General features: G+C 49.8%; 1 protein-coding gene across 2 annotated transcripts in view; it reads right to left on the bottom strand.

Moving 5' to 3' along the window:
- CHM (CHM Rab escort protein) overlaps positions 1–27,939 on the bottom strand; it is a 98,792-nt gene that overhangs the window by 47,942 nt on the left and 22,911 nt on the right. For both annotated transcript variants that reach the window (XM_066581464.1, XM_066581466.1), the window contains exons 5-8: positions 19,173–19,521; positions 16,803–16,919; positions 16,571–16,691; positions 13,087–13,309 (exon numbers count right to left, since the gene is read on the bottom strand). In XM_066581464.1, the coding sequence (XP_066437561.1) occupies positions 13,087–13,309; positions 16,571–16,691; positions 16,803–16,919; positions 19,173–19,521 (810 nt within the window). The remainder of the gene's footprint in view (positions 1–13,086; positions 13,310–16,570; positions 16,692–16,802; positions 16,920–19,172; positions 19,522–27,939) is intronic.

Below are 27,939 nucleotides of genomic sequence, written 5' to 3'. Positions count from 1 at the left end.
ATTTGGGTGCTCGCTCATCTCTAAAAACTACCCATAGAAGCCCTAGGAGTGTATCCAAATATTTCTGAGCGGTTTTAAGGCCAAGTTAAGGAAGGAGACAAGGAAGGAGAAGAAGGAAGACGGAGAGGAGTGAGCTGTATTTGCTAAGGATATCATTTTAGGTTGCATATGACTTTTTGATTGCTTTATTCACTTGTTTGGGAGTTGGGATGACCACAAAAAGTATAATTCTGGCATGGCGTATTTTTGTCTGATGACTTTAAAGGACAAAGCGATAGCATTTACGATTTTTTGTGTTTATTTTCTAATGTGTAGACTAAGAAAAGGTTGTGTGTGTGTGTGTGTGTGTGTGTGGGGGGGGAGTGAACCTTATAATATTTTTAAAAAGGGAAAAAAACTATTAAACTTTTTACTTTTCTTTTCAGACCCACTAGGGGGCTTGAACTTTTAATCATATGATTAGTAAATTTTTTGTTTTGCAATATACTGTAAATTTAACATCAGCCACAGGCGAGGCTTGATAGGAATGAAATCCATGTCAGCCTTAGAATTAAAGAATGGTAGATTTGGAAGGGACCTCCAGGGTCATCGGGTCCAACCCTCTCCTCTGCTCAATGCAGGATTCACTAAATCATCCCAGACAGATTTGTCCAGCCTTTGTTTGAATACTTCCATTGAAGGAGAACTCACCACCTCCTGTGGTAACCTGTTCCAGTCATTGATCACCATCACTGTCTAATATCTAATCAGTGTCTCTTCCCTTTCAGTTTCATCCCATTGCTTCTAGTCTTTCCTTGTGCAGGTGTGAATAGGGCTGATCCCTCTACACTGTGACAACCCTTCAGATATTTGTAGACAGCTATTAAGTCTCCTCTCAGCCTTCTCTTCTGCAAGCTAAACATTCCCAGATCCTTTAACCGTTCCTCATAGGACATGATTTGCAGACTGGTAACTCTTCTCTGAACTTGCTTCAGTTTGTCGGTCTTTTTTAAAGTTGGGTGCCCAGAACTGGACACAGTATTTCAGATGAGGTCTGACTAAGGAAGAGTAGAGGGTGGTATTGACCTCATGTGATCTAGACTCTATGCGTCTCCTAATACATCCCAAAATTGTTTGCCTTTTTGGCTGCTGCATCACATTGTTGACTCATGTTCAGTCTGATCTATTAGTATACCCAAGTCTTTTTCACATGTGCTGCTGCTTAGCCCAATTCCTCCCATTCTGTATGTGCTTTTTACATTTTTCTTGGCCAGATGTAGGACTTTGCATTTCTCCTTGTTAAATACCACTGTTAGTTGCCGCCAACTATTTAAGTTTGCCCAGATCTTTTTGAATCTTCTTTCCCTCTTCGCCAAGGTTAGCTATCCCTCCTAGATTTGTTTTGTCGGCAAATTTGATCAGTTTCCTATCAATTCTCTCCTCCAGATCATTTATAAAAATGTTGAGCACCACTGGGCCTAGCACAGAGCCTTGTGGTACCGCAGTCCAGAGACGGCCTGCTGGGTTCTAAGGATGCCGTGTAACTGTGTACATGGGTCTGTTCGGTGTGGATTTTCTAAGAAGGAAAAAAAAAATTTAAAACCTGCAATCTCAGACTTGTTGTGGATCTTTGGTAATCCGCAACATTACATGAGAATGTGGCTTGCTGCACCTTTTACTTCTCCATTGACGTCAATGTGGGAAATCTTCAAGAAATCTGTGCTTGATCGGCGACAAAAACATTCATCTACTTATTTAAAAATGTGTGTGGATAATAACTTTACAAAGTGTGGATAAAATGTTAAAAATCTCATCCACTGCCTTCATAGGGTGTTCCTCGATGGAAGTTCTTTAGATTAGAGCTGGAAATTCCACAAAGTGTGAATTCACCTTAATGTCTTATTCAGATGTGTCAGATTTTACTCCATATGTACGTCTGTGTTGCATCTACACCAAGCTGACACAAATTTTGGACATAGAAGGTGATAAAATGGGATTTTATTCCCAATTTCCCTCTGGTGTTGAGCCACCTTTGGCCTCAATGACCAGAGATGTGTGGAGGGATTTGCCTCCATTCCTCCAGGAAAACTTCAGATAATGATGGGGGATGATGGGCGTATTGGGCGCACGGATACAGTGTTCTAGTTCGTCCTACTTGATAGAATTGAGATCCGGACTTTGGGCAGCCAATCAAGTTTGCAGACTTTCTGCTCCTCCACACTGCATGCAGTATGACATGGCGCTCGTCATATCGGTTGAGGCACGGAGCTGTACCAGAGTATTACCACAGGGTAGGTGACGCCGTAGTATCCGGAATGTCTCTGCACCCATTTGCTTTCAGGGTGGACTTTACTATAACCAATGGCCCTCGCCCTCCCCCACACCATAACAGAACCTCCTGCAAACATCACTGTTGGGATGATAAAGTCACGTAGAAACCGCTTGCCAGGCGACCGCCACACCCAAGTGCGGCCATCTGATCAGATGATGGGGTCCTGTGATTCAGCTATCCACAACACTTGCTTCCAGTCACTTACAGTCCGTCACTTCAAGCACCATTGCAAGCTGCTATACAGTCACTGCCAGGATGCTGTGTGCAGCCGCTCGTCCATGGTGACCCTTCCCATGCCGTTCCCTACAGATAGTTTTGGTGCTAATGGATGTTCAGGTGACCTGTGAGACCCCCTGAGGGAGGGCAGACGATGTGTGTGAGGTCTTCACAGCTCCTACAAAGCTTCATTGTCCACGTTGTGTCAGTTTACGAAGTCTCCTAATAACATGGCCAACAGTAGAGTCTGGAAGGTCCAGAAGCTGTGATGTCACCAATCAGTACGCGACATCCCCCCGCCAGACCCTGTAGTTGGCTCTACACCTGGTGACATCCCCCCACCAGAGCCCATTGCCTGCTCTACACCTGGTGACCTCCCCCCGCCAGACCCGGTAGTCGGCTCTACACCTGGCGACCTCCCCCCGCCAGACCCGGTAGTCGGCTCTACACCTGGCGACATCCCCCCGCCAGACCCGGTAGTCGGCTCTACACCTGGCGACATCCCCCCGCCAAACCCGGTAGTCTGCTCTACACCTGGTGACATCCCACCACCAGACCCCGTTGTCAGCTCTACACCCGGTGGCATCCCACCACCAGACCCCGTTGTCAACTCTACACCCGGTGGCATCCCACCACCAGACCCCGTTGTCAGCTCTACACCCGGTGGCATCCCACCACCAGACCCCGTTGTCAGCTCTACACCCGGTGGCATCCCACCACCAGACCCCGTTGTCAGCTCTACACCCGGTGGCATCCCACCACCAGACCCCGTTGTCAGCTCTACACCTGGGGGCATATGATGGTTTCTGTACTGGGTAATGATGTGGGATCCTCTCCTTTATACCTAATGCTCCACATCACCTGACCGCACAGGATTGGTGGGGAGGGGGCGCTAATACTTTTGTTAACACCACCATCCAATATTCCAGAACAATGCATAATCCAGCACACATCGCTGCCAAATTAAAGGAATCCTATAGTAAAACTCTGCATTTTATTAATGTAGTGATCTGAGGGTGAACCTGCGGCTCCAGTAGCCACAACCCCATCAATCTTCCATAGTCTTGGCTGAGAACGGGAGCGATTCCCGCCTGAGTGACACTCGGCAGCCTCTATAGATAGATATAGATTTTTGCTAGAGATGAATCTTACATGCGGGCGCTGGAAGCCTCAGGGAGAGATCAGAGGAGACAGATGCCGGAAGGCGCGCGATACACTGACTCCATACATTATTCCTGCAGATTATTTTTAACGGCGTGGCAGGATGGGTTTGGGGTGACTCTGCCCTCATCTACTGGCGGTCAATTGTACTGAACTTCAGCAAGTCATGAGGAATAAAAAGAAAGCGGATCAGGCTGCTATACTGTATCAAATCAGTGAGGGGAGACACAGGGATAGTTGTGTAATCCGGTATCACCAGGATCTGGGGACTAAATACTGAACACACCGGATTATCAGAGGAGCAGAGACATGACTACAGAGGGTCAATTGAGGGAAAATTCTCAAGAGCTGTACTCACTATTCTGCTGATGGAGTCACTGTGTACATACATTACTTATCCTGTACTTATCCTGAGATACATCCTGTATTATACTCCAGAGCTGCACTCACTATTCTGCTGGTGGAGTCACTGTGTACATACATTACTTATCCTGTACTGATCCTGCGTTACATCCTGTATTATACTTCAGAGCTGCACTCACTATTCTGCTGGTGCAGTCACTGCGTACATACATTACTTATCCTGTACTGATCCTGTATTATACTCCAGAGCTGCACTCACTATTCTGCTGGTGGAGTCACTATGTACATACATTACGGATCCTGTACTGATCCTGAGTTACATCCTGTATTATACTCCAGAGCTGCACTCACTATTCTGCTGGAGTCACCGTGTACATACCTTATCTCGTCATTGACTAGACAGCTTGTTCCCCATTGGAAACGTTCAAAGAAACCCTTTAGAATAGGAGAACCTTAATAATCACCTATGACAGAACTGCTGCATGGAGGCACGTGAGGTTCTTCAGTCCCTCGCACCTGACACAGGTGATGTACAAGCAGGAGATACAGGTAGTGGTGAGCGGTAAGTACATGCAGGTTAGTAGTGCAGGACGGATTATATTAAGATTAGAATGACATTTCCCTGCGGCGCGGGCACCAAGGGCACAGACGTGTTCCATCGCTTTATTAACGATAATGCTCAATGATCTGTGAATAACCTGCAAAGAAAATGAAGATTATTGAGTTACTTTCTCAATCTATCCATCCATCACGGCCGAGCGGGCTTCACAATGATAGATCGTCCCTCCCGCTGTTTATCCCAGGCGCATCCTCTGGTGAGGAAGCAAACTCAGCTCTGCTGCACTCGTGTCACTCTGCAATCCGGCAGCCGACAGACGCCCGAATTGGATGCCCCCGATCAGTAGGCATGGAAGACGTGTTGGTATAGAACGCCGATAGGGGCTTCAGCTCAGAACAAAGGGGCAAAGCGATGACATTTTGGGCTGTCCATAAGGTTCCATAATTTTGAATTTCCATAAGGCTGGGATCACATGACCAGCGCATTTACACGAGCGTCTGGGCCGGACCGCCGTTCAACTGACCCAAAGATCCATGATCCTGCAAGTTGGATCAGTAGACCCGGCATCGGGTCCGGACACTCGCCTGCGTTACGCTCCTATAAATGGGCTGGTAATACGCTTGTGTGAAAATGGCGTAATTAAGAATTGAGGGCGTGCCTACTGAACGGCCCTCATTGCTCGCTCTCTATGAGAAACATAGTCCGTGTAAGAAGCAACTGCGCCCAACGCCCCATGGCATACAGGGGTTCTATGGAGCACGAGACGATCCCGATCCATACACAGCGGGTGCCAGCTGTCTGACAGCTGACGTCTGCCCACAAGAGCAGTGATTAGCGCTCATGCTGATCGTGGCCATTAACCCTTTAAATGCCACTGTCAATTGTGACAGTGACATTTAATTGCCTTGATTGATATTCGTTGGTTATGAATGTCCCCCCTGCGATGAGATCACAGGGCGCTGTTTGGTTGCCATGGAAGCCGGGGGCCTTCTGGGGGTCCCCATGCGGCCATAACTGATTGTATATCAAGGCATGGCTGTGGCACGGAATGTGGTATAATACATTGCTATTGTATTACATTATATTATATGAGTCACCAAGTGATCAAACCATCGCAAGTTCAAGTCTCTTTTGTGAATTTTTAAAGAAATGAAAATGGGGTTTAAAAAAAAAAAAAACACTTTGTAAAATTTGGTATTTAGTAATTGTACTGACCCCCAGAATAAATCCGTGTCATTTGCTCCGAAATGTATATACTCTGAAGACTCCACCCCCCAAGATGGCGGAATTTTTTTTTTTTCATTCCACTGCACTTAAAATTTTTTAAAAGTTTTGACTTTTTGAAACTGGGAGGAAAAACCAAAAGAGGGAAAAAAAGCCATATCATTGGAGGTCAACATACTTTATTTAAAATCTTAACCATTTTAGGTTCTCTGCTTTCTGTCAGTGAATGGAAAAACTGAGCTGAGCGTTTGCTACAATGATATTCAGTCTCTTTGCTGCCCCGATAGTTTGTTACATTGTATCATTGGAGTCCAGATAGTCATTTGGAGGACAGGATTTCAGCATTTCCCTGACAGCAAGCAGAGCTCTTGAAAGTGGATTAAAACAGAAAAGCTTTTGGGCTAATTTTTACATGGGCAGGCGCAATATTGGGCCGTGAAACTTGGCCAGATATCGTGCTTGGGAAGGTGCGATGTCCCTGCGGATGCGAGGCATTTGTGTATCAAAACCCCCTACCATTTCACGGAAGCAGCAATCCTCCGGCGCAGCTTTCAATGCGAAACTTCGCGCGCCGTGTGACGCGTTTTGTGGCCCCATTGAAAACAACGGGCGATGTGTTTCGAGAGAATACTCAAAGACAGGACATGCCGTGACTTTTTATGGTACTGGAAAGAAGTCCCTTCTGTATATGGCCCCATTCATAGGTTCATATTTGTGCGTCTCGCAACGCCGTCTTCTTGGCTGAGTGACAGCAGCTTTAAGAATCTCCCTGTCCGCGGGGGCCGATATTCCTGCAGAACAATTTCGTCCCCAATCTACACTGCGACGAATTGCTGCCATTTTAAATACCAAAGAAGGTGCGACCCCCTACCAGACAGGCGGAGTGGTGGCTCAGTGCATTTCCCATAATGCTTTGTGCTACCACTTGTATCGCGTAACCGTAATGTAGACTTAAAATCCAAAAATATTAACAAATTTTATTTGCAACTCAATAAAACTGCGCAGCGTCCCCCACATCATAACATCATCTGTGTGGCGCTAAGCGCAGATTGATGGACGATTCAAAGGCGAAGTAAACCCCGCGTCTGCGCCACCTGCGCCCCGTAGCAAGAAGTCGCTCCTTCCAGTCCAGCGAGGACCGTAAAGGTCGTACCTGCAGCTCTGATGAAGGCGACATTTTTGGTCTGTGTTTATGCAGCGAACTCGTTGATCAGGCGAAGGATGTGACTTCCAAATGTCTTTGGATCATTCCATAAATATGTATGCGCGCCATATATAACAGTAGCCTTGATGAGAACACGCGGAGTAACCGGCCGCAAGAATCGCTTAAGAGGTTTACATTAAAATGGAATGTGGGATGGCGGCTAGAAATCACCCGCAAAACGACACCTTATTCTGATAAGCTGCAGATAACGGCGGTGAGCGATGATGTATGGACGCCGCGCTCACCACTTTACTATACATACTAAACAATCGGCAGGAGATATTCTTCATTACGGCGCGGCGATAAAACGCTCAGACGTGTCACATTTGGGACTTCAAAATATAATTTTGAGGTGAAATCAGCACCGGGGAGAATCTGTTTAATGCCGGGAGCAGCAGTCCGCCCCTCGCGCTATTTACAATTTTCACCTCCCGGTGATGGACGGATTCGACTTTTAATCAGACGAGAGATAAAACGGAGAAATAACCTGCGAGGGAGATGAGGACACAGACGGGCATCAAGGCCTCCGCTCAACGGCGACATAACGGCCAGGACTCCCATAAAGGAAGCCGTAAAGAGCGCATGTGGAGGAGATTACATCTACATACCATGACGAGCCACTCCTATCTGGTGCGGAATGCAGCTCTGGAGGTGACTAGAGGATGACACATGATGTAACACAAGATCAGTGCAAGATGATTATAGCACCCAGGGCAAAATTACAGACAGTGACTCCACCAGCAGAATAGTGAGTGCAGCTCTGGAGTATAATACAGGATGTAACTCAGGATCGGTACAGGATAAGTAATGTATGTACACAGTGACTCCACCAGCAGAACAGTGAGTGCAGCTCTGGAGTATAATTCAGGATGTAACTCTGATCAGCACAGGATAAGTAATGTATGTACACAGTGACTCCACCAGCAGAATAGTGAATGCAGCTCTGGGGTATAATACAGGATGTAACTAAGCATCAGTGCAGAATAAGTAATGTATGTACACAGTGACTACCAGCAGAATAGTGAGTGCAGCTCTGGAGTATCACACATATAGCAAGCCAAGGAGTTGGTTATTTCAATCATCTACACTTTTTTAATCACACGGTATTTTACTCCCAGCATGCACTTCTTTACAACCTCTGCAGCTTTCTGTGAATTCTGAAAAGTAACTTATTTGGTGAACAGGCAGTTTTGGGGTTAACCCCAGCCCGCTGCTTATAATCTCCAGGATTGCACACAAATACTCCAATGTTATGGCCGGTCCACCTCGGAGCAGGACGTCACCGAGAAGGAATTTCGACCCTGTGACACCGGTGTACAGAAGAAGCCGCTGTTCCTGCATTAATCTCTGACACTTTGCTTCCATCCATCAGCGGCTCTCAGAGACTTTCCCATCACAGAGCAGTCGAGCGAACTAGAAGTATTTCCTATTATATCGGAGCCGGTATGTCCAGAGCAGCTGCTGCGGCGCAGGCTACCACGTACCTGGCTACACGGTCCGCCCGCAAACGCAGATTAACGTCTGATGGCGGTTCATACGGTTTGCACCTCAAAATGCATTTGTTGCATCTGATCGCACCTCCATGCGCCGTAAGATGTAAACCTGTGCCAGCTCTGTGTTTTTGGCGTATGTTACAGTAAGTGACACGAGTCGCTTCTGGCCACACCCCTAGTGTTGATCCCCGCCTACTTTGTGGTGGAACTACATGCATCTAAACTGCGACTTTTCTACACCGGAAAACTGCTGTCCAAACCAGGACTCATCTGCCCCATTATCTCCCTAAGGCCGAGGCACAATAACCGTTCTTTCGGCAGATCCGGTTTTACCAAAAAATGCAACCGTACAAAACAGAAGGGAAACGGTTTCGCTTTTCCCTTTTCAGCCTCCAACGACTACAATGTAAAAAACAAAACTAACAGATGCGTTTTTGTTCTATTTTTGGAAGCGCGACCGTCTACCATATTGTTTCAGAGTAAAAACGGAATGGAGATGGAAAATGGAGAAACGGCAGAGTTTTAGTTTCCAAGCATTTCTGTTGGCTGGAAAACAAATGTTTACTTTCAAATTTGCTGCTTTCACAAAAAAACAACTAAACAGAAAGCAAAAACGCTGGTGTGCCGCGGGCCGAACGCACCATGAAAAGAGAGAATTCCATCTATACACAGAGTTGGCTCACATTATTATGACCACCTCCTACTTTTGACATCGGCAGCACGTAACCCATGTAGGAAGTGATGTGTGGTGGGCATACAAGGTGTGGGATGGGCCGTCTGATCACATACAACTCGTTGCTGTCAGGGGTAAAAGGTGATTCAGCTGAGTTGTACAAGTATGGATGATTATTGGGTTTCGGGCCGCCGGTGACGGTATTTCTCAGACAGCGCAGTTGGTGAGCTGTCCCTGTGCTGCTGGGGTGACCGTGTATCGTGAGCGGACAAACGGCATCATTGGGAAGAACCAACGTGGAAACTGTGGAGAACCGCGTGCCGTTAATGTGAGGTGAACGACGGCGTGAGGGCCGACCGATGGCCTACAGTGGAGCAGCTCACCATAAAAACAAACCCGGGGGCTACCAGACGTGTCTAAAACACCACACCAGCGAACCCTAGTGTGTACGGGGCTCCCAAGCAGACGGATGGTCACCGCACCTACACTAATGAGGGGGCTACCAGACGTGTCTAACAGTCCAGCGAACCCTACTGTGTATGGGGCACGGAAGCAGACGGACGGTCCCCGCACCTACGTTAATGAGGGGGCTACCGGATGTGTCTAACACAACAGTCCAGCGAACCCTACTGTGTACGGGGCTCTGAAGCAGGAGGGCGGTCACCACACCTACACTAATGAGGGGGCTACCGGAAGTGTCTAAAACAATACACCAGCGAACCCTACAGTGTACGGGGCTCTGAAGCAGATGGGCGGTCACCGCACCTACACTAATGAGGGGGCTACCGGATGTGTCTAACAGTCCAGCGAACCCTACAGTGTACGGGGCGCTGAAGCAGATGGGCGGTCACCACACATACGCTAATGAGGGGGCTACCGGATGTGTCTAACACAACAGTCCAGCGAACCCTACCGTGTACGGGGCTCTGAAGCAGATGGATGGTCAGGGGCTACCGGATGTGTCTAACACAACAGTCCAGCAAACCCTACTGTGTGCGGGGCTCTGAAGCAGGAGGGCGGTCACCGCACCTACACTAATGAGGGGGCTACCAAACGTGTCTAAAACACCACACCAGCGAACCCTACTGTGTACGGGGCTCTGAAGCAGATGGGCGGTCACTAATGAGGGGGCTACCGAAAGTGTCTAACACAACAGTTCAGCAAACCCTACTGTGTACGGGGCTCCCAAGCAGACGGACGGTCACTGCACCTACGCTAATGAGGGGGCTACCGGACGTGTCTAACACAACAGTTCTGCGAACCCTAAGGTGTATGGGGCGCTGAAGCAGACGGACATTCACCGCACCTACACTAATGAGGGGGCTACCAGACGTACCCAACACAACAGTCCAGCGAAACCTACGGTGTGCTGGGCTCCGAAGCAGACGGATGGTCATTGCACCTACAATAATGAAGGGCCTCCGGACGTGTCTAAAGGCCCATTCAGACACAATGATTATCGCTCAAAATTCGCTCAAAAGCCATCTTTTGAGCGCTAATCGTTGTGTGTAATGGCACTGACATTGTGCAGTTTTCATTATCCATTCGCTCATCGTCATCTTTCAGCACGCTAAAAGACAACGATGAGTCTTATCATGGATTCACAGCGAGATACAGCTGATACTATTGTTTTAGCTGTATCCCACTCCCCGATAACTGGTTGAGTATGAAGAACAGAGCGGTCCAGCTCCGCTCTTCATACCTGGCACGGAGTGCTCAGCTGTATAACAGGTGAGTGCTCCGTGTAGAAAACATCTGGATGCAGAAGACAAGCCGGGACACCCCACTTGTCTTTAGCATTCTCCGCTCCGAGCGCACGGCTGTATAACAGCCAGGCGCTCGGAGCGGAGGAACAGCTGTATGCAGAAGTCAAGTGGGGACAATAACTGCACGTATGCTTATGAAGGGGCTACCGGACGTGTCTAACACAACAGTTCAGCGAACCCTACAGTGTACAGGGCTCTGAAGCAGACAGGCGGTCACCGTACATACGCTAATGAGGTAGTATTCGAATTGGGCCGCCACTGATTTACAAAGGGTTGTCCTCACCGATGAGTCACGTATTCTCTGATCGAACGGACGGACATTGGAGCAAGCGGTTAGAGACATCAGAGAACAAACACCCGGTCACCATTGCCGGAAGAACACAAGCCAGTGGCGGCCGCGTTGTGGGTATGTGCCCGTGGCGTTCTCCGGACCGCTCATCCATGCGGAAAGACTCTCTGAGCCCATCTGGTTATGGATTCATCCTTGTAGATCATGTACTCCCATACAAGCTGATTGTCTCCCTGGGGCAGATGGGATCTTGCAGCAAGACAATGCGACATATCGCACAGCTAGAAGCGTCTGACAGTGGTTGGAAGAGCACAATCAAAACTTCCAAGTACTTCCCCAACCCCTAATTCCCCAGACTTGAACCCAAATGAGCATCTGTGGTACACCTCAATTGTTGTGTTTGCTCTATGGATCCCCCCATGCACCTCCAGTGGGAGGCAGTCAGCATGGCTCCAGATACCGGTGACCACCTACCAGCACCTTTTGGAGTCACTCCCAGCCCGTCTAGCTGCGGTCCGTGCGGCATACAGCGGTTACTCTGGATAGTAGCTGGTGGCCATAATAATGTGAGTCGGCTCTGTATTATCTGCAGCAAATCTCAAGCAACGTGGAAAATGCATTAAATTATCTATTTTACACCAGAGGACACATCCACAGCTGCACTCATACTTCAGCCGCTTTCTGTTGGCTCTCCGGCTGCAGGACCTTTTCTCTCTTTTAACAGAGCACGTCCTGCTGCTATGTTGGAGCGTTGCATTATGGGATGTCAGCGGTGGACTCCTCTACACTGATAGATCATCGTTCAGACTTTCGCTGGATCACGGGAATCTGAACGATATCCTTCAGTATGAATGCCGGCAAGAACGGAGAGGCAAACGATAATGTATTCGTCTTTCAGTTTCTGCAAGCATAAAAGTCAGTCGATGATCGTCCCGTGTGATTAGGCAGTCGATCATGTACAAACAACGGCCTGTTTACTGGGAACGGAGGCGGGCGGGAATGATTTCCAGCACGCTCCACCTCCATTCACTGAGCAGTCAAGTGTTGGGAAAGCACAGGAGCGATCATCGCTGGAACGGCTGTTGGGCTCCTCCACAGTCAGTCGGCCCATGTAAAAGGGCCCAAAGATAGAAGTGTCTGTTAAGTCAGTATTAAGAGATTCTTGCTAGTACAACTGTGAATGCAGCTCTGGAGCTGACCTTTATAACTACTTTGCTCATCTGACGTGACTTCTAATATCTATTAAAGCTTTTCAAAACCAAAGATTTTTTAGTTTTTCATCCCACTCTTATTTTCCCTTTGACGTAGCCGTACGAGGGCGAGCCATTTCTTGCAGGACAAGTTGTCTTTTTTAAACAGTTACCAATTAAAGGTTTTCCCAGGAATGGGGAAACACTGCTACTTTTTTTTTTTCCTTTCCAAAAACAGCACCACATTTGTCTGCAGGTTGTGTGTGGTATTGCAGTTCAGCCCTGTCCACATCAGTAAGACAAAGCTACAAACGTCATATATAACCCACAGACAGGTGTGATTTTTCAGAGAGACCATAAGGAAATTCCTCTGATGAACGGGATTCTCTAGTTTGTTACAATGTATCAGTGCAGGTACGATGTAGCGGGCTGGAGCTCAGAGGTCACAGAGGATTATCTAGACTGGATACAAGTATAAGTTCAGCTGCGACAGTCTGTACAAGTTACTAATTTGCAGCCTTGTGTGCATTAACCAAGTCTTATAGCATATGAAGCTGCAGATGACGCAGAACGTGCAGCTGTGACGCTGATCAGGACAGTTCAGACAGCCACATTAGATCATCGGCACGTAACTCACCTGCAGAAACACTGAGGGATCTCTCCCAGGCCGTACATGTGAAATAGAAAAGGTGTATTGCCGTAGCGACCGAGACATCGCAGAAAATGTTGTGTCGCCTTCAACCCATCTAAGGTGTTTGTAGAGTCTGACACCATCGCAATAGAGCCCAAAACAAAGTGCTGCAGGCTGGGAGATAACCGTTTAGACTGGAGGAACTCTGAGAAGGTGCAATCCTTGTGATCTGCAACAGGAAAAGGACAGGCGAAATCAGAGTAATGTAACCATACAGGTCTTCTACTCCACACACATAAAGAGCTGCATCAACAGCACCAGACATCATCAGCTTTGTGCTAGTAGACACATTTGTAAGGGCCTAGATAAACCCCACACCAAGAACAAGGAACAAAGGAGAGACAGACAGACAGACAGGAGGAGGTGGAAGAGAGGGAAGGAGAGACAGACAGGAGGAGGTGGAAGAGAGGGAAGGAGAGACAGACAGGAGGAGGTGGAAGAGAGGGAAGGAGAGACAGACAGGAGGAGGTGGAAGAGAGGGAAGGAGAGACAGACAGGAGGAGGTGGAAGAGAGGGAAGGAGAGACAGACAGGAGGAGGTGGAAGAGAGGGAAGGAGAGACAGACAGGAGGAGGTGGAAGAGAGGGAAGGAGAGACAGACAGGAGGAGGTGGAAGAGAGGGAAGGAGAGACAGACAGGAGGAGGTGGAAGAGAGGGAAGGAGAGACAGACAGGAGGAGGTGGAAGAGAGGGAAGGAGAGACAGACAGGAGGAGGTGGAAGAGATGGAAGGAGAGACAGACAGGAGGAGGTGTAAGAGAGGGAAGGAGAGACAGACAGGAGGAGGTGGAAGAGATGGAGAGACAGACAGGAGGAGGTGGAAGAGATGGAGAGACAGACAGGAGGAGGTGGAAGAGACAGACAGGAGGAGGTGGAAGAGACAGACAGGAGGAGGTGGAAGAGACAGACAGGAGGAGGTGGAAGAGACAGACAGGAGGAGGTGGAAGAGACAGACAGGAGGAGGTGGAAGAGAGGGAAGGAGAGACAGACAGGAGGAGGTGGAAGAGAGGGAAGGAGAGACAGACAGGAGGAGGTGGAAGAGAGGGAAGGAGAGACAGACAGGAGGAGGTGGAAGAGAGGGAAGGAGAGACAGACAGGAGGAGGTGGAAGAGAGGGAAGGAGAGACAGACAGGAGGAGGTGGAAGAGAGGGAAGGAGAGACAGACAGGAGGAGGTGGAAGAGAGGGAAGGAGAGACAGACAGGAGGAGGTGGAAGAGAGGGAAGGAGAGACAGACAGGAGGAGGTGGAAGAGAGGGAAGGAGAGACAGACAGGAGGAGGTGGAAGAGAGGGAAGGAGAGACAGACAGGAGGAGGTGGAAGAGATGGAAGGAGAGACAGACAGGAGGAGGTGGAAGAGATGGAAGGAGAGACAGACAGGAGGAGGTGTAAGAGAGGGAAGGAGAGACAGACAGGAGGAGGTGGAAGAGATGGAAGGAGAGACAGACAGGAGGAGGTGGAAGAGAGGGAAGGAGAGACAGACAGGAGGAGGTGGAAGAGATGGAGAGACAGACAGGAGGAGGTGGAAGAGATGGAGAGACAGACAGGAGGAGGTGGAAGAGACAGACAGGAGGAGGTGGAAGAGACAGACAGGAGGAGGTGGAAGAGACAGACAGGAGGAGGTGGAAGAGAGGGAAGGAGAGACAGACAGGAGGAGGTGGAAGAGAGGGAAGGAGAGACAGACAGGAGGAGGTGGAAGAGAGGGAAGGAGAGACAGACAGGAGGAGGTGGAAGAGAGGGAAGGAGAGACAGACAGGAGGAGGTGGAAGAGAGGGAAGGAGAGACAGACAGGAGGAGGTGGAAGAGAGGGAAGGAGAGACAGACAGGAGGAGGTGGAAGAGAGGGAAGGAGAGACAGACAGGAGGAGGTGGAAGAGATGGAAGGAGAGACAGACAGGAGGAGGTGGAAGAGAGGGAAGGAGAGACAGACAGGAGGAGGTGGAAGAGATGGAGAGACAGACAGGAGGAGGTGGAAGAGACAGACAGGAGGAGGTGGAAGAGAGGGAAGGAGAGACAGACAGGAGGAGGTGGAAGAGAGGGAAGGAGAGACAGACAGGAGGAGGTGGAAGAGAGGGAAGGAGAGACAGACAGGAGGAGGTGGAAGAGAGGGAAGGAGAGACAGACAGGAGGAGGTGGAAGAGAGGGAAGGAGAGACAGACAGGAGGAGGTGGAAGAGAGGGAAGGAGAGACAGACAGGAGGAGGTGGAAGAGAGGGAAGGAGAGACAGACAGGAGGAGGTGGAAGAGAGGGAAGGAGAGACAGACAGGAGGAGGTGGAAGAGAGGGAAGGAGAGACAGACAGGAGGAGGTGGAAGAGAGGGAAGGAGAGACAGACAGGAGGAGGTGGAAGAGAGGGAAGGAGAGACAGACAGGAGGAGGTGGAAGAGATGGAGAGACAGACAGGAGGAGGTGGAAGAGACGGAGAGACAGACAGGAGGAGGTGGAAGAGACAGACAGGAGGAGGTGGAAGAGACAGACAGGAGGAGGTGGAAGAGACAGACAGGAGGAGGTGGAAGAGACAGACAGGAGGAGGTGGAAGAGACAGACAGGAGGAGGTGGAAGAGACAGACAGGAGGAGGTGGAAGAGACAGACAGGAGGAGGTGGAAGAGACAGACAGGAGGAGGTGGAAGAGAGGGAAGGAGAGACAGACAGGAGGAGGTGGAAGAGAGGGAAGGAGAGACAGACAGGAGGAGGTGGAAGAGAGGGAAGGAGAGACAGACAGGAGGAGGTGGAAGAGAGGGAAGGAGAGACAGACAGGAGGAGGTGGAAGAGAGGGAAGGAGAGACAGACAGGAGGAGGTGGAAGAGAGGGAAGGAGAGACAGACAGGAGGAGGTGGAAGAGATGGAAGGAGAGACAGACAGGAGGAGGTGTAAGAGATGGAAGGAGAGACAGACAGGAGGAGGTGTAAGAGATGGAAGGAGAGACAGACAGGAGGAGATGTAAGAGATGGAAGGAGAGACAGACAGGAGGAGATGTAAGAGATGGAAGGAGAGACAGACAGGAGGAGGTGTAAGAGATGGAAGGAGAGACAGACAGGAGGAGGTGGAAGAGATGGAAGGAGAGACAGACAGGAGGAGGTGGAAGAGAGGGAAGGAGAGACAGACAGGAGGAGGTGGAAGAGATGGAAGGAGAGACAGACAGGAGGAGGTGGAAGAGATGGAAGGAGAGACAGACAGGAGGAGGTGGAAGAGATGGAAGGAGAGACAGACAGGAGGAGGTGGAAGAGATGGAAGGAGAGACAGACAGGAGGAGGTGGAAGAGATGGAGAGACAGACAGGAGGAGGTGGAAGAGATGGAGAGACAGACAGGAGGAGGTGGAAGAGATGGAGAGACAAACAGGAGGAGGTGGAAGAGATGGAGAGACAAACAGGAGGAGGTGGAAGAGATGGAGAGACAGACAGAAGAGGAGAGGATAGATAGACACATTGGATGATACCTTGATATTCTTCTGGTTGTTGCTCATAATCGGCGCAGAACGTCAGGAATTTCATCAGTGTTCTCTTCTCGATCATAGACAACTGCTTACTGGAGAACACATCAGCTCGAGAACATGGCACCTGCGGGAGAAGGGGACATGCTGCTTTACATTGTATCACGTCTACGATTTCCTATTTCATTTGTGTTTTGACAATGCCACTCTTACTCTGGATTACCCCCCAATTACTGACCTGCTCAATCCTGCCATCGTGGTAAGTGAGGATCCGGGTGACATTCTTAAATTCGGTGTAGCGGCTCACATTAGATTTTATGAGGAGATCGATCAACAGTCCTCGAGAATACAGGAACTGCAGAGGAAGCAAAGCAACGGTTGACAGACGATTCTCAGTACAGCGTGGCGACATACCTTATGCCAGCGCTACACAGGTGTAATAAAGAAACTGCTGCAACATTGACGCTTCTGTAAAGTAACTCTGATATACAGACATCAATGTATATCCAGGGAAGGTCTGTCCAACCAATGGTTTAGAAATTACCCAACAGTCCATTGCCATTCTATGCCTACACCACAGCTTACAGTGAGTGCAGCTCTGGAGGAGAATACAGGATGTAACTCAGGATCAGTACAGGATAAGTAATGTATGTATACAGTGACTCCACCAGCAGAATAGTGATTACAGCTCTGGAGTATAATGCAGGATGTAACTCAGGATCAGTACAGGATAAGTAATGTATGTACACAGTGACTCCACCAGCAGAATAGTGATTACAGCTCTGGAGTATAATACAGGATGTAACTCAGGATCAGTACAGGATAAGTAATGTATGTATACAGTGACTACACCAGCAGAATAGTGATTACAGCTCTGGAGTATAATGCAGGATGTAACTCAGGATCAGTACAGGATAAGTAATGTATGTATACAGTGACTTCGCTGTTATGGATCTCTGAGTAAACTGCCATATGGACATAGACTTTAGAACTTTCTTAGCAATTTACTTTATAGCACTCAACTGCTACAGCAGTTTTATGTTGCAGCTTGTCAGCTATTGCTGGGACCTCTAGTTCTTCTCACAGCGGCAGTTTGCTGGCCTTCTGTAGTGTACTCGCCCCGTCACAAGTCTCTGAGCTCTGACGCTTCTGCTAAATGCAGGCGGTGTAAATGATTTTCCTGCCTAATCCATCCTCAGGAACTCAATTATGTCTTTGATTTGCAGCAAGACAGAGAGACTGATCTCAGTGATGAATCGCGGAGGCAGCGGATCCTCTCGCTCCGAAAAAGACATTTCTTCTCAGTTCATATCTATATTATGAGATGAAAAGTGCGGCTGCCGTCATTAATATTCATTTCTTTTACAAGCTCTAATTATTGAGAAGGAGAAAAGAGGATTTATAGGAAAATAAAGCATAAAAGCTAATTAAGTGGACGGGATCAGTCAGCGGCAGCTGGCGACGACCAGAGGAAGGTAAATATCAGATGTAACGAAGGAGATAACAAGTCAGCGGTGACGGTATCAATCTCTAATCAGGCTGCGAATGTGGATGACATACCACGGCCAATATGGCGGCAGAAGATGGACAGGCGCTGACGGAGTTAAAGGGGTTTTCCAAGATCTTTGTTTCATATAAAATCCAGCTCCCCTATCATAAAACAAGACATAGGCTCGTGCTCGCCTCCTCCTGCTCCCGCTGCGTCTTGTTACCGCTGTTTGCGTACAGACTGCAGTCCGATCAAGTTTATGGAACATCACAGGCGCTGCAGGCATTCACAGGGCTCAGTGCCCGATCGCTAAGCTCTGTCAGGGAAAGCCCTAATGCGACAGCATTGGACACAGCGGGGATCGGGAACATGTGAGAATTTACCCGTTTCTGGTTTTAAGGCAGGGGGAGATGGATTCTATATCAAGTAAAGATCTTGAAAAAAACCCTTCTCACCCCAAGATGTAAATGCGCGCTCTGGCTGGGAAGGGGTTCCCACAAATGGTCATATACACTTACATCCTATGGATGGTGCAGGCCTCCCGTTGCAACAGCGGGGATCAGTAATAACATCGATCTTCACTGTTAACCCCTTACATGCTGCACTTAGTGTGGATCGCGATGTGTAAAAACGCAGTGGGAGAGCGCTCCCCGAGACGTCATCGGCTCTCCGCCATGTAATCGCAGAGGGCCGATGGGTTGTCATGGCCTGTGATCGCTATGAGCAGCAATAATAAAACTTTGGTACTGTCCTAATCGTACAAACACGTAGAAAAAAAACCTATCATTTTATTTATACTGTATGATAAATGTGGAAAAAAAAAACCAAACAAACAACAACTCCCAATGGCAGAATTGATGCATTTTCCTCCCTGCCGTCCAAAAAAAAAAAAAATTAAACAAATTATAAGTATGAAAAAAAATTGTACCAGAAGAAAATCCAACCTCGCCACGCAAAAAAAGGCCTCATACGGCCAGGTCGACGGAAAAAAAAAAAAAGGTATGGAGTTAGAAAAACCCTTGTGTCCTTCTGGCCAAAATAGTCGGCGTCACTAAGGGGTTAAAGAATAACATGTTTTAGATTAATCAGCTAAATCACGTTGACATCACGCCCACCGACCTTGGACACCAGATCAATGTTGAATCTCCTGCCTTCCCTAACGATATCAGAATAGGTGACACTTCTCTGGGCCTCTGGAGCGGAAGGACAAGGATCCGTCTCGCTGACATCACCGGTCGCCGCACTGCCACTTCCTGCAGACTCTTCATGATCAGCGGCGGCTGCACATTCCGGCGGCGGCTGATCCTGGGGCCCTGCTGCTTCATTCGGCTGTTCTGCAAGGCTGCTGTTCTCAGAGGAAGCATCAGTGGGGGGGTCCGATTCTTTTGACTCAGTGGTTAAAAGCTCCAGATTGACACCAAGTGCCCCGACCTCTTGAACATCCTGAACATCTTCCGAGTCTTCAGGTCTACAAGTGCAAACAAACAGAAATCAAGAAATCACATATTTGTATCAAGAACGGTGATTAGTTTCGGGTTTAATTTCTACTGCACTGTGAAATAACTCATCAATGCTAACGGGTTCTTTACAAGTACGAGTTCTGTCCTAATACAGGATGTAACGGAAAGTCAGTACTGAAAATGTATGTATGTACACAGTGACTCCACCAGCAGAATAGTGAGTTCAGCTCTGGAGTATAATACAGGATGTAACTTGGGATCAGTAAGGATAAGTAATGTATGTACACAGTGACTCCACTAGCAGAATAATGAGTGCAGCTCTGGAGTATAATTCAGGATGTAACTCAGGAGCAGTACAGGATAAGTAATGTATGTACACAGTGACTGCACTAGCAGAATAATGAGTGCAGCTCTGGAGTATAATTCAGGATGTAACTCAGGAGCAGTACAGGATAAGTAATGTATGTACACAGTGACTCCACCAGCAGAATAGTGAGTGCAGCTCTGGAGTATAATACAGGATGTAACTCAGGATCAGTACTGGATAAGTAATGTATGTACACAGTGACTCCACCAGCAGAATAGTGAGTGCAGCTCTGGAGTATAATACAGGATGTAACTCAGGATCAGTACAGGATAAGTAATGTATGTACACAGTGACTGCACCAGCAGAATACTGAGTGCAGCTCTGGAGTATAATAAAGGATATAACTAAGCATCAGTACAGGATAAGTAAAGTATGTACACAGTGACTTCACCAGCAGAATAGTGAGTGCATCTCTGGAGTAAGGTGTGGTTTGTTGGAGCTCCTCAGAGAACCAGGGTGTGGCTGCAGTCCCAGCTGGAAGCCTGTTTTGGATCCCAGGATCAGTGCACTCATCTGGGCTTCTTGTTCTATGGAGTCACGCAATTCCCCCCCCCCCCCGGCTTCGGTCGGAGGGGGGGGGAGTGCTGAGAAGGCAGCGACAACACCATCAGCGGCGCTGGCGGCATACGTGGTTTCAGCAGCAACAACCAGGAAAGCCGGAGCAGCTAGTAAAGCTGCGAAGAGAGAGGGTCCGGGTCGCAGGCGCAGTGACATGGCCCAGCAGGTTGGTGCAGCTGCATCTGACAGCGCCGGAAGCGAAATGATGACCCGCAGTCAAACTCGCAGCCAAACGCTCAGCAAAGGAGGTAAGCCGCAGTGGAGTGATCGCAGGAAAGGGGAGTCGGTGGTAGAGCTGGCCTCCCGTCTGGCCACCAGCATGGCGGACTATGAGCGTGCGGGGAGAGAAATCCTCCTGCAGAAGGAGAAGCTGCGGTCGGCCAGGTCGCTAAAGGACCAGACCGCCGCTAAAGGCAAGAAAGATGTAATAAGCAAGACTATACAGGACTGTAAAAACTGCATACAAAGGTGCAAGGAAGAGAGGGACAGGATTCTAGAGCAAAGTGGTCCCTTTAGGGAAAAGTTACTTAACGGTGATAGATTTTCCAAAATGGCGTCAGGACACAGTGGTCACAAGAAGGCTGATCACTCCAGCGATGGAGACAGCGGTGGTGACTGTACTGGCGAGGATGCCTTTGAGGATAGCCTGAGGGAACAGCCTGTCTGCTCAGGAGAGCAGACCCAGAGTGGCACTACAACCACCAGCAGCCTCCGGCCGGAGCAGGTTGCGCTGCCTCTAACCTCCGGGGATTCTGATCCAGAAGAAGATAAAAGCGATGGGGGCGCTTTAATAATGCAGCAGATAAGGCTGTTGGAATCCCCCCCTAATATGAGCGGCCTTAAGTTTGGTGATGATTTACCAGAAGAGGATGTGAAAATCAAGACAAAAAAAGGGAAAAAAAAGAATTTGGTGCAGGAGAAATTTGTGTATGTGATGGGGGGCGCTGGTTTGGCTGCAAAGTCAGATCAGGGCACCCCCACCCTGAGAACCCCGGTTTCTGACTCTGCAGTGGGTTTTGAACATGGGAACAGGGATAAAGGAGTTAAACTGGCCGGGTCCTCTGTCCCTGTTTCAGTTAGTGCAGTGACAGAAACAGCCAGCAGGGCGGCCAGCACAGGACAAGGCAAGGTGGCAAAGGATTATGGCAGTGGTAGAACTGCCAGCGCCAGTAAGGCCAGTGATGCGGAGGGTGCTGCGGGGTCGGGATCAGGGATCCCCTGTGCGACAGGTCGGTCTGCAGGGGTCCCTCAGTCTAGGTCCCAGGCACCCAGTGATGTGGAGGCTGCTGGCAAAAGTAAAGAAAAAGGCAAAAATAAAAAAACTAAAAGCGCCGGAATGCAGAGTGCTGACCATGGGGGGGTCATTACGGTGGTTTCAGCTACGCAAGATGGGGCAGCAGTGCCACCCCCAAGGTCTACCAAGGCCCAAAATAAAAAAGCTGCTTCCAACCCAAAGTCTGGTCCAGAGGGTCTTGGTATGAAAGGTCTTGGTATGAAAGGGGTGGATGTGTATGGTGCGGCCCGTGTGTCTGATGCTCCTACGCACTCGGAGGCACGGGCTGCAGCTAGTGTTCTCAGCACAGGGGCACCCACTGTAAATATAGGCACAGGTTCTGGGGATAGTCAGGGCACATCACAGGTTCCAGTCGCCCCTCCAGCGGCGACAACAGCTGGTAGGAGTTATGCCAGTGTCGCTGCTGGAGGGGAGGGGTCCTCCTTGTCTCCAGGCTCTAGAGAGGGCGTATTGCAACAGCGCCTTCTGGGGGCTCTACGGAAGGGGGAGAGTTCAATCACAGTTGGAGGAAGAGAGGTGAACCTGTCTCTTTGGACAGAGAGACACGGCTTAGGGGCCTTCCGAGAGCAAAGGGGGGAGACCGTATGGTCCCTACCAACACCCGGGCAGGACGCAGGTCGTAGGAATGTGGTCCGTCTTCGCTGGAGAGGCAATGATACATGCCCCCCGAGGGCGAGGGTAGTGGAGCTTCTACTGAAGATGGGCTTCAGGGCGGTTGACATCTTTGCCCTGATCCATCCCTTCGGCACGTCTGAGTTTGACATCAGTTTCGTTCGCCCAGAGGGTCTAGAACTCTTCTGGGGGAATTACGAGCTGATGAAAAACGAGCCCGGCTGGCGAGACTTTGCCATCCAGGTGGTGTCTCGCCAGAACGAAGTCAAGAAGGTGACCGTTTTGACTCGTAACAAGTCACTTTCTTGTTTTGATATTATGACGTGGCTCGGTCGATATGGAGAGGTGACGGACATGCCCAGAAAGAACAGGGATGAGCACGGCATCTGGTCCGGGGCCTGGACGTTTATGGTCAAGCTGAAGCGTTCAGGTAACTCAGTGGCACACATACCATCTGCAGCCTTCCTCGGCAGGGATCGTATCCTGGCCTTTTACCAGGGGCAGCCGAAGCTCTGCCACAGGTGCGGCGACCCCTCACACTTGAGCGCCGCTTGTAAGACCTTGAAGTGCGCTCTGTGTGGGGGTCTGGGTCATCTAGCCGCCTCCTGTGTGGAGATTAGGTGTAACCTGTGTGGTGATCTCGGTCACCCATTCAGTCGCTGTCCACGCTCCTTTGCCAATGCGGTCTCAGCCCCTACGGATGGGGGCCATGGTGCAGCCTCCGGGGGTGAGGGGACCAGCAGAGGTGGGGGAGCTCAGGAGTCAGGGAAGAACCAGCAAAAGACGCCTTCTGAGAAGAGGCGTCAGGACAAACGCAGACGGAGCAGGGAGCTGACAGGAGCGCCCACAGCAGGTGGGTCAATGGTGGCCCCTGTTCCTGAAGCAAATTTTGCGGCTGAGGCCTTGAGGGACAGTGAAGTGGATGAAGAGGACAGGAGGATCCAGAGGGAGGACGGAAAGACCAACTCTTCAGATTCCTCCCACTATGAGAGTGTGGAGGAGGAAGGAAAGAGGTGGCTAGAGAAACGGCGTAAGCTAGGTGCCACTAGGAGAAAGCGAAGGGGGGATTCAAGATCTTCTCCCACCCCGGGCCAAGTACTGGAAGGAGAAGCCTGCTCGCCTCCAGTTGGACTCTCCAATAGGTACCGGGCCCTTCAAGACATCTCTTCCTCCTCTGAGGGGGAAGCAAAGGGCAAGGTGCCTGGGGCAAAGAAAGGGTCAACGGGGGGCGCTGAGTCTCCTCCTCGTGGAGGCTTAGTTCCTTCCGGGGAGGGGGCTACTCTGGAGCCTGGAGACAAGGACGATGGGGTCGGGGGATCCCCTGCTATGGACACATCTGTGTCCAAAAAAAGAAGCAAGGGGCTTTCCTCCGACCCCGAAGAAGCGGGTGTGAGGAAGAAAGCCATCTAATTTAATCACTCATGATGGCGGCACCCACTCCGCTGACTCTGGCATCAATTAACGTTGCCAGCATTAAGTCTGATACGGCTAGATTTGCGGCCTTTGATTTTCTCGGCCGCGTTGAAGCCGACATTTTATTTTTGCAGGAGACCAGGCTGTCTGATTTGGCAGCCATACATAAGGCAAAAAGGGAGTGGAGGTCAGGCCCTTCCTACTGGTCTCTTGCGGCCGAGCCGTATAGCGGAGTGGCGGTACTTTTTACCGCAGCGGTCGAATGCCGACGAGTAATTGAATTAGAAATGGGAAGGTGCCTGATCTTAGATGTCCTCATGAAGGGACAAGAATTGAGACTTGTAAACATCTATGGTCCCCAGTCAAAAAAGGACAGGAAGAGTCTCTTTATGAGGATCAAGCCCTACCTTTTTACCAGCCGCCAAGTTGTCTTTGGAGGTGACTTTAATGCAGTCACGAGAGCCCGCGATAGGGGAGGCTCTGGAGACAGGCGGTTGACTTTTGACAGCGTCGCACTTAATAGTATAGCTAGCGAGGCTCGCCTGGTGGATGTCCACATCCGGCACACCCCAGGCCACGAGGGATTCACCTTTTATAGGGGTCAGAGCAGGTCTAGAATAGACAGGTTTTATTTGAAGGAGGAAGCCATCTCTTCACCAGTGTCCGTTGTTGAGGTGGAATTCTCCGACCACTGTCTAATATTGTTTTCTCTGAATGTTGCAGAGACCCCCCGGATGGGCAGAGGTTTTTGGAGACTGAATTCATCACTCCTGGAGGAAGCAGAGATAAGACAGTCCTTTGAGGATTTTCTGCAGAGCCAGGTACCATTACTGGATCTCTGTAGCAGTAAGTCAGAGTGGTGGGAGATGTTCAAGAGGAGGGCGGCGAGGTTCTTCCGTGAGCTCTCCAACCTCAGATGCCTGGACAGGTACCGCCTGTACAACGGCCTGAGGAGGAAACTCGAACATCTCGTTTCGACTGGAGGTAGCCGCGAGGAGATCTCCAAAATGAAATCTTTACTCAAGACGTGCCAGTATGACAGACACGCATCCTTGGTTTTTTAGAGGGATTTCGGGAAGTACCGCTCGCCCGACCCTTACAGAAACTGTAGGATGTCAGTGAATAGTAAAGTGGTCACTGGACTGATTGACAGTACGGGGTCCCTGAATCGATCCAGATCAGGGATCCTGGAGGTCGTCAGATCCTACTACTCGCAACTCTTGGGAAAGAGGGATCTAGATTCGGAAGTGATGTCGGCTTTCCTGGCTGAAGCTGTCCCTGGGCCAGGGGTAGACACCTCTCTTGGCGTTTTGACAGAAGAGATCAGAGAAGAGGAAGTTAGACTGGCGATTGATGGGCTCCGGCCCAAAAAGTCACCAGGTCCGGATGGATTAACATCCGAGTATTATAAGACCTTCAAGGACCTCTTGAGTCCCCTCTTGACGGAGGTATTCAATGAGTGTCTTTCCTCGGGCACTCTGCCAAAGTCAATGAGGAGGTCGGCCTTGATCATTCTGTCAAAAGGTAAAGACTCGAGCCGTATTGAGAACTGGCGTCCCATAGCGCTTCTCAATACGGACAGGAAGGTTCTGGCAAAAGTGCTGTTTAATCGGCTGGTCAAGTTTGCACCCCGGCTCCTCTCGGGGGCCCAGCACTGCTCTGTTCCAGGCCGTAGCACCTTTAGCGCTGTTCTCGGTGTCCGGGAAGCAGTGGAGCAGGGTAGGGCTGGCCACTGGGAGGGGTACCTGCTGTCCTTGGATCAGGCCAAAGCGTTTGATCGGGTTAATCACGAGTACCTCTGGTCAGTCCTTCTGAGATACGGCCTGCCAGTGGGGTTTGTTGATTGGCTGCGAACATTGTATGCAGGGGCTGAGACTTTCCCGCTGGTGAACGGTTGGCTTGGCCGCCCTTTTGAGGTGGGGTCCGGCGTCCGTCAGGGCTGTCCTCTAAGTCCCCTGTTGTATGCGTTTGCGATAGATCCCTTCCTTAGGAGGGTTGATTGTGGACCTATAGCAGGGGTCGGGATGGACCAGGCGGTGCCGGAGGCTACCGAGGGCAGTGGCATACGCCGATGATGTCACGCTCTTCGTGTCCTCGAGAGAGAGGAGGCGGAGTTTGTGGTGTCGGAGGTGGACCGCTACTCGGAAGCTTCCGGGTCTATGGTCAACTGGGATAAGTGTGAAAGTCTCTGGTTAGGAAGGGGGGATCCTACGTTTGATCTCCCGGACACCCTTCCGGTGCCCCAAACTTCAGCAAAAGTACTTGGCATCAAATTCGGCCAGGGGGATTACCCCATGCAAAATTGGGTGGACAGGCTGGATGGTGCAACTCACAAGGTAAACCAGTGGAAGGGTTGGTCTTTGACCCTTCGGGAAAGAATTAGCCTGATCAAAACATACCTGCTCCCTTTATTCATCTACCTGGGCAGCGTATGCATTTTGCCAGAACCTCTCTGGACCCGGGTCTACAACCTGTTCTTCCTAATGTTGTGGGGGAACAGGTTGAACCTGATCAGGAGAGATGTTACATACAGCACGAGGAGACTAGGGGGGTTATCTATGGTCAACCCCGTGGTGTTTCTTGTAAACACTTTTTTTAAGATCAACATAGGCAACCTCTGGCAAGAGAGGGCTCCTCCGTGGGTCTACTCCTGCCGGGGATGGTTTCGGCCCTTCTTCCAGGAATGGGAGACAGGAGGGCGAGTGAAGGACCTTCGCACGCAGCACGGACATCTCCCGGCTTACGCTACCTTGGTTCTGAAGGTGATACGCCGGTGGGGTCTGGGGATGTGGGAGATCAGGACTCTGACGAGGAGGCTCCTCGACGAAAGAGTCCTGTTGACCCATTTCCAGAAGCCCCTGGCGCTCAAGGACTGCCCAAGTCGGGACCTGGAGGGAGGGTTACGTTTACTGAATTCAACCCGGGTCCCCTTGAAGTTTTGGGACTTGGCTTGGCGCTGCTTTCACGGGAGACTGTATGTAAGGGGTAACTTGAAGAGCAGGCCTCTGATTGACAGGGGTTGCCCCCGTCAGGAGTGCAGCGACGTGCTGGAAAGCATGGAGCATTTCCTGCTTCAGTGCCCCTTTAATACAGAGGTATACCAACGGGTAGGGGTCTCCATAGGCTGGCCTCAGCTGGCACACCTCTCCTATGCGGAGTGGGCTTATGGAGCGTTCAGAGGCCTTGGTGGCAGGGACCGCTGCACTTTATTTCTAGTTAGCCTAGTGGTCAGGTTCCACATCTGGAGTGCACGGTGTTTAATCTCGACGGAGCTGAAAGTCCTCCCCGTGGATACGGTATGTAGGAACATCCTGGGTGACCTGGTGAAGGTACGTTCTGTGGAGTATGAGAGGCTGGGCACATCTAAGGCTTCTCTCCTATGGAGAGGGCTTGTATTTCGTTAGGGACATTTTTTTTCTTCTTAATTTTCTAGGGGCAGAGTAGGGAGAGAGGAGGGACAGGATAGGGAGAGAGGAGGGATAGGGCAGGGACAGTTTTCCATGAAGGGTCAGACTGAGGGTCAGACTAAGGACAGTCTAGGGCAAATTAGGGAAAGAATAGGGAGAAAATGTAAGGGATAGTACATTATGATATCTGTGCCCGGCTTATCACCTCCAATCCCGGTGGGGGGCTGTGAGTACACCATAAAGTTGTTTGTTTTGATTTGGGCAAGATGGAGTGAAGTAGGGCTGCAGGAGAGCCGACCTTAGGCTTTCGGGTTATGTTAATATATATCGTGTATGTCATGTATATTGGTTATTGTATGTTTTATATGTATATATTCACGTTCTGGGTGGTAGTTAGGTTGGGTGGGGGGTTGGGGGAGTGGTTTCACGCCTTGAGCCGTAGCCTGGCACGTCCCGAACATTGAACTCTGGGCACGGACTGGTGGAGCGGGCATGGCCCCCAGGCTGCGGCAGGCAGAGTGTTGTACAGTTTATATATTACAAAAAAAAAAAAAAAAAACCCCGGTGTGGCTTGGCACGTCCTGAACTTTAGAACTCTGGGCACGGACTGGTGGAGCAGGCATGGCCCCCGAGCTGCACTGGGGACCCAAAAAAATTGAAAAACAATTTCTTCAGTTATTTTTGTATGCCGGTTGGCTTGGTCTTTATTTTCATATTTAGTTAATTATTGGTATATATATATATATGTTATGTTTACGTTATTGCCTAATTTTGT

This window comes from Eleutherodactylus coqui, chromosome 10 (genome assembly GCF_035609145.1).
Source record: "Eleutherodactylus coqui strain aEleCoq1 chromosome 10, aEleCoq1.hap1, whole genome shotgun sequence".
Taxonomy (NCBI): Eukaryota; Metazoa; Chordata; class Amphibia; order Anura; family Eleutherodactylidae; genus Eleutherodactylus; species Eleutherodactylus coqui.
This window is presented reverse-complemented; position numbering and strand designations above follow the sequence as displayed.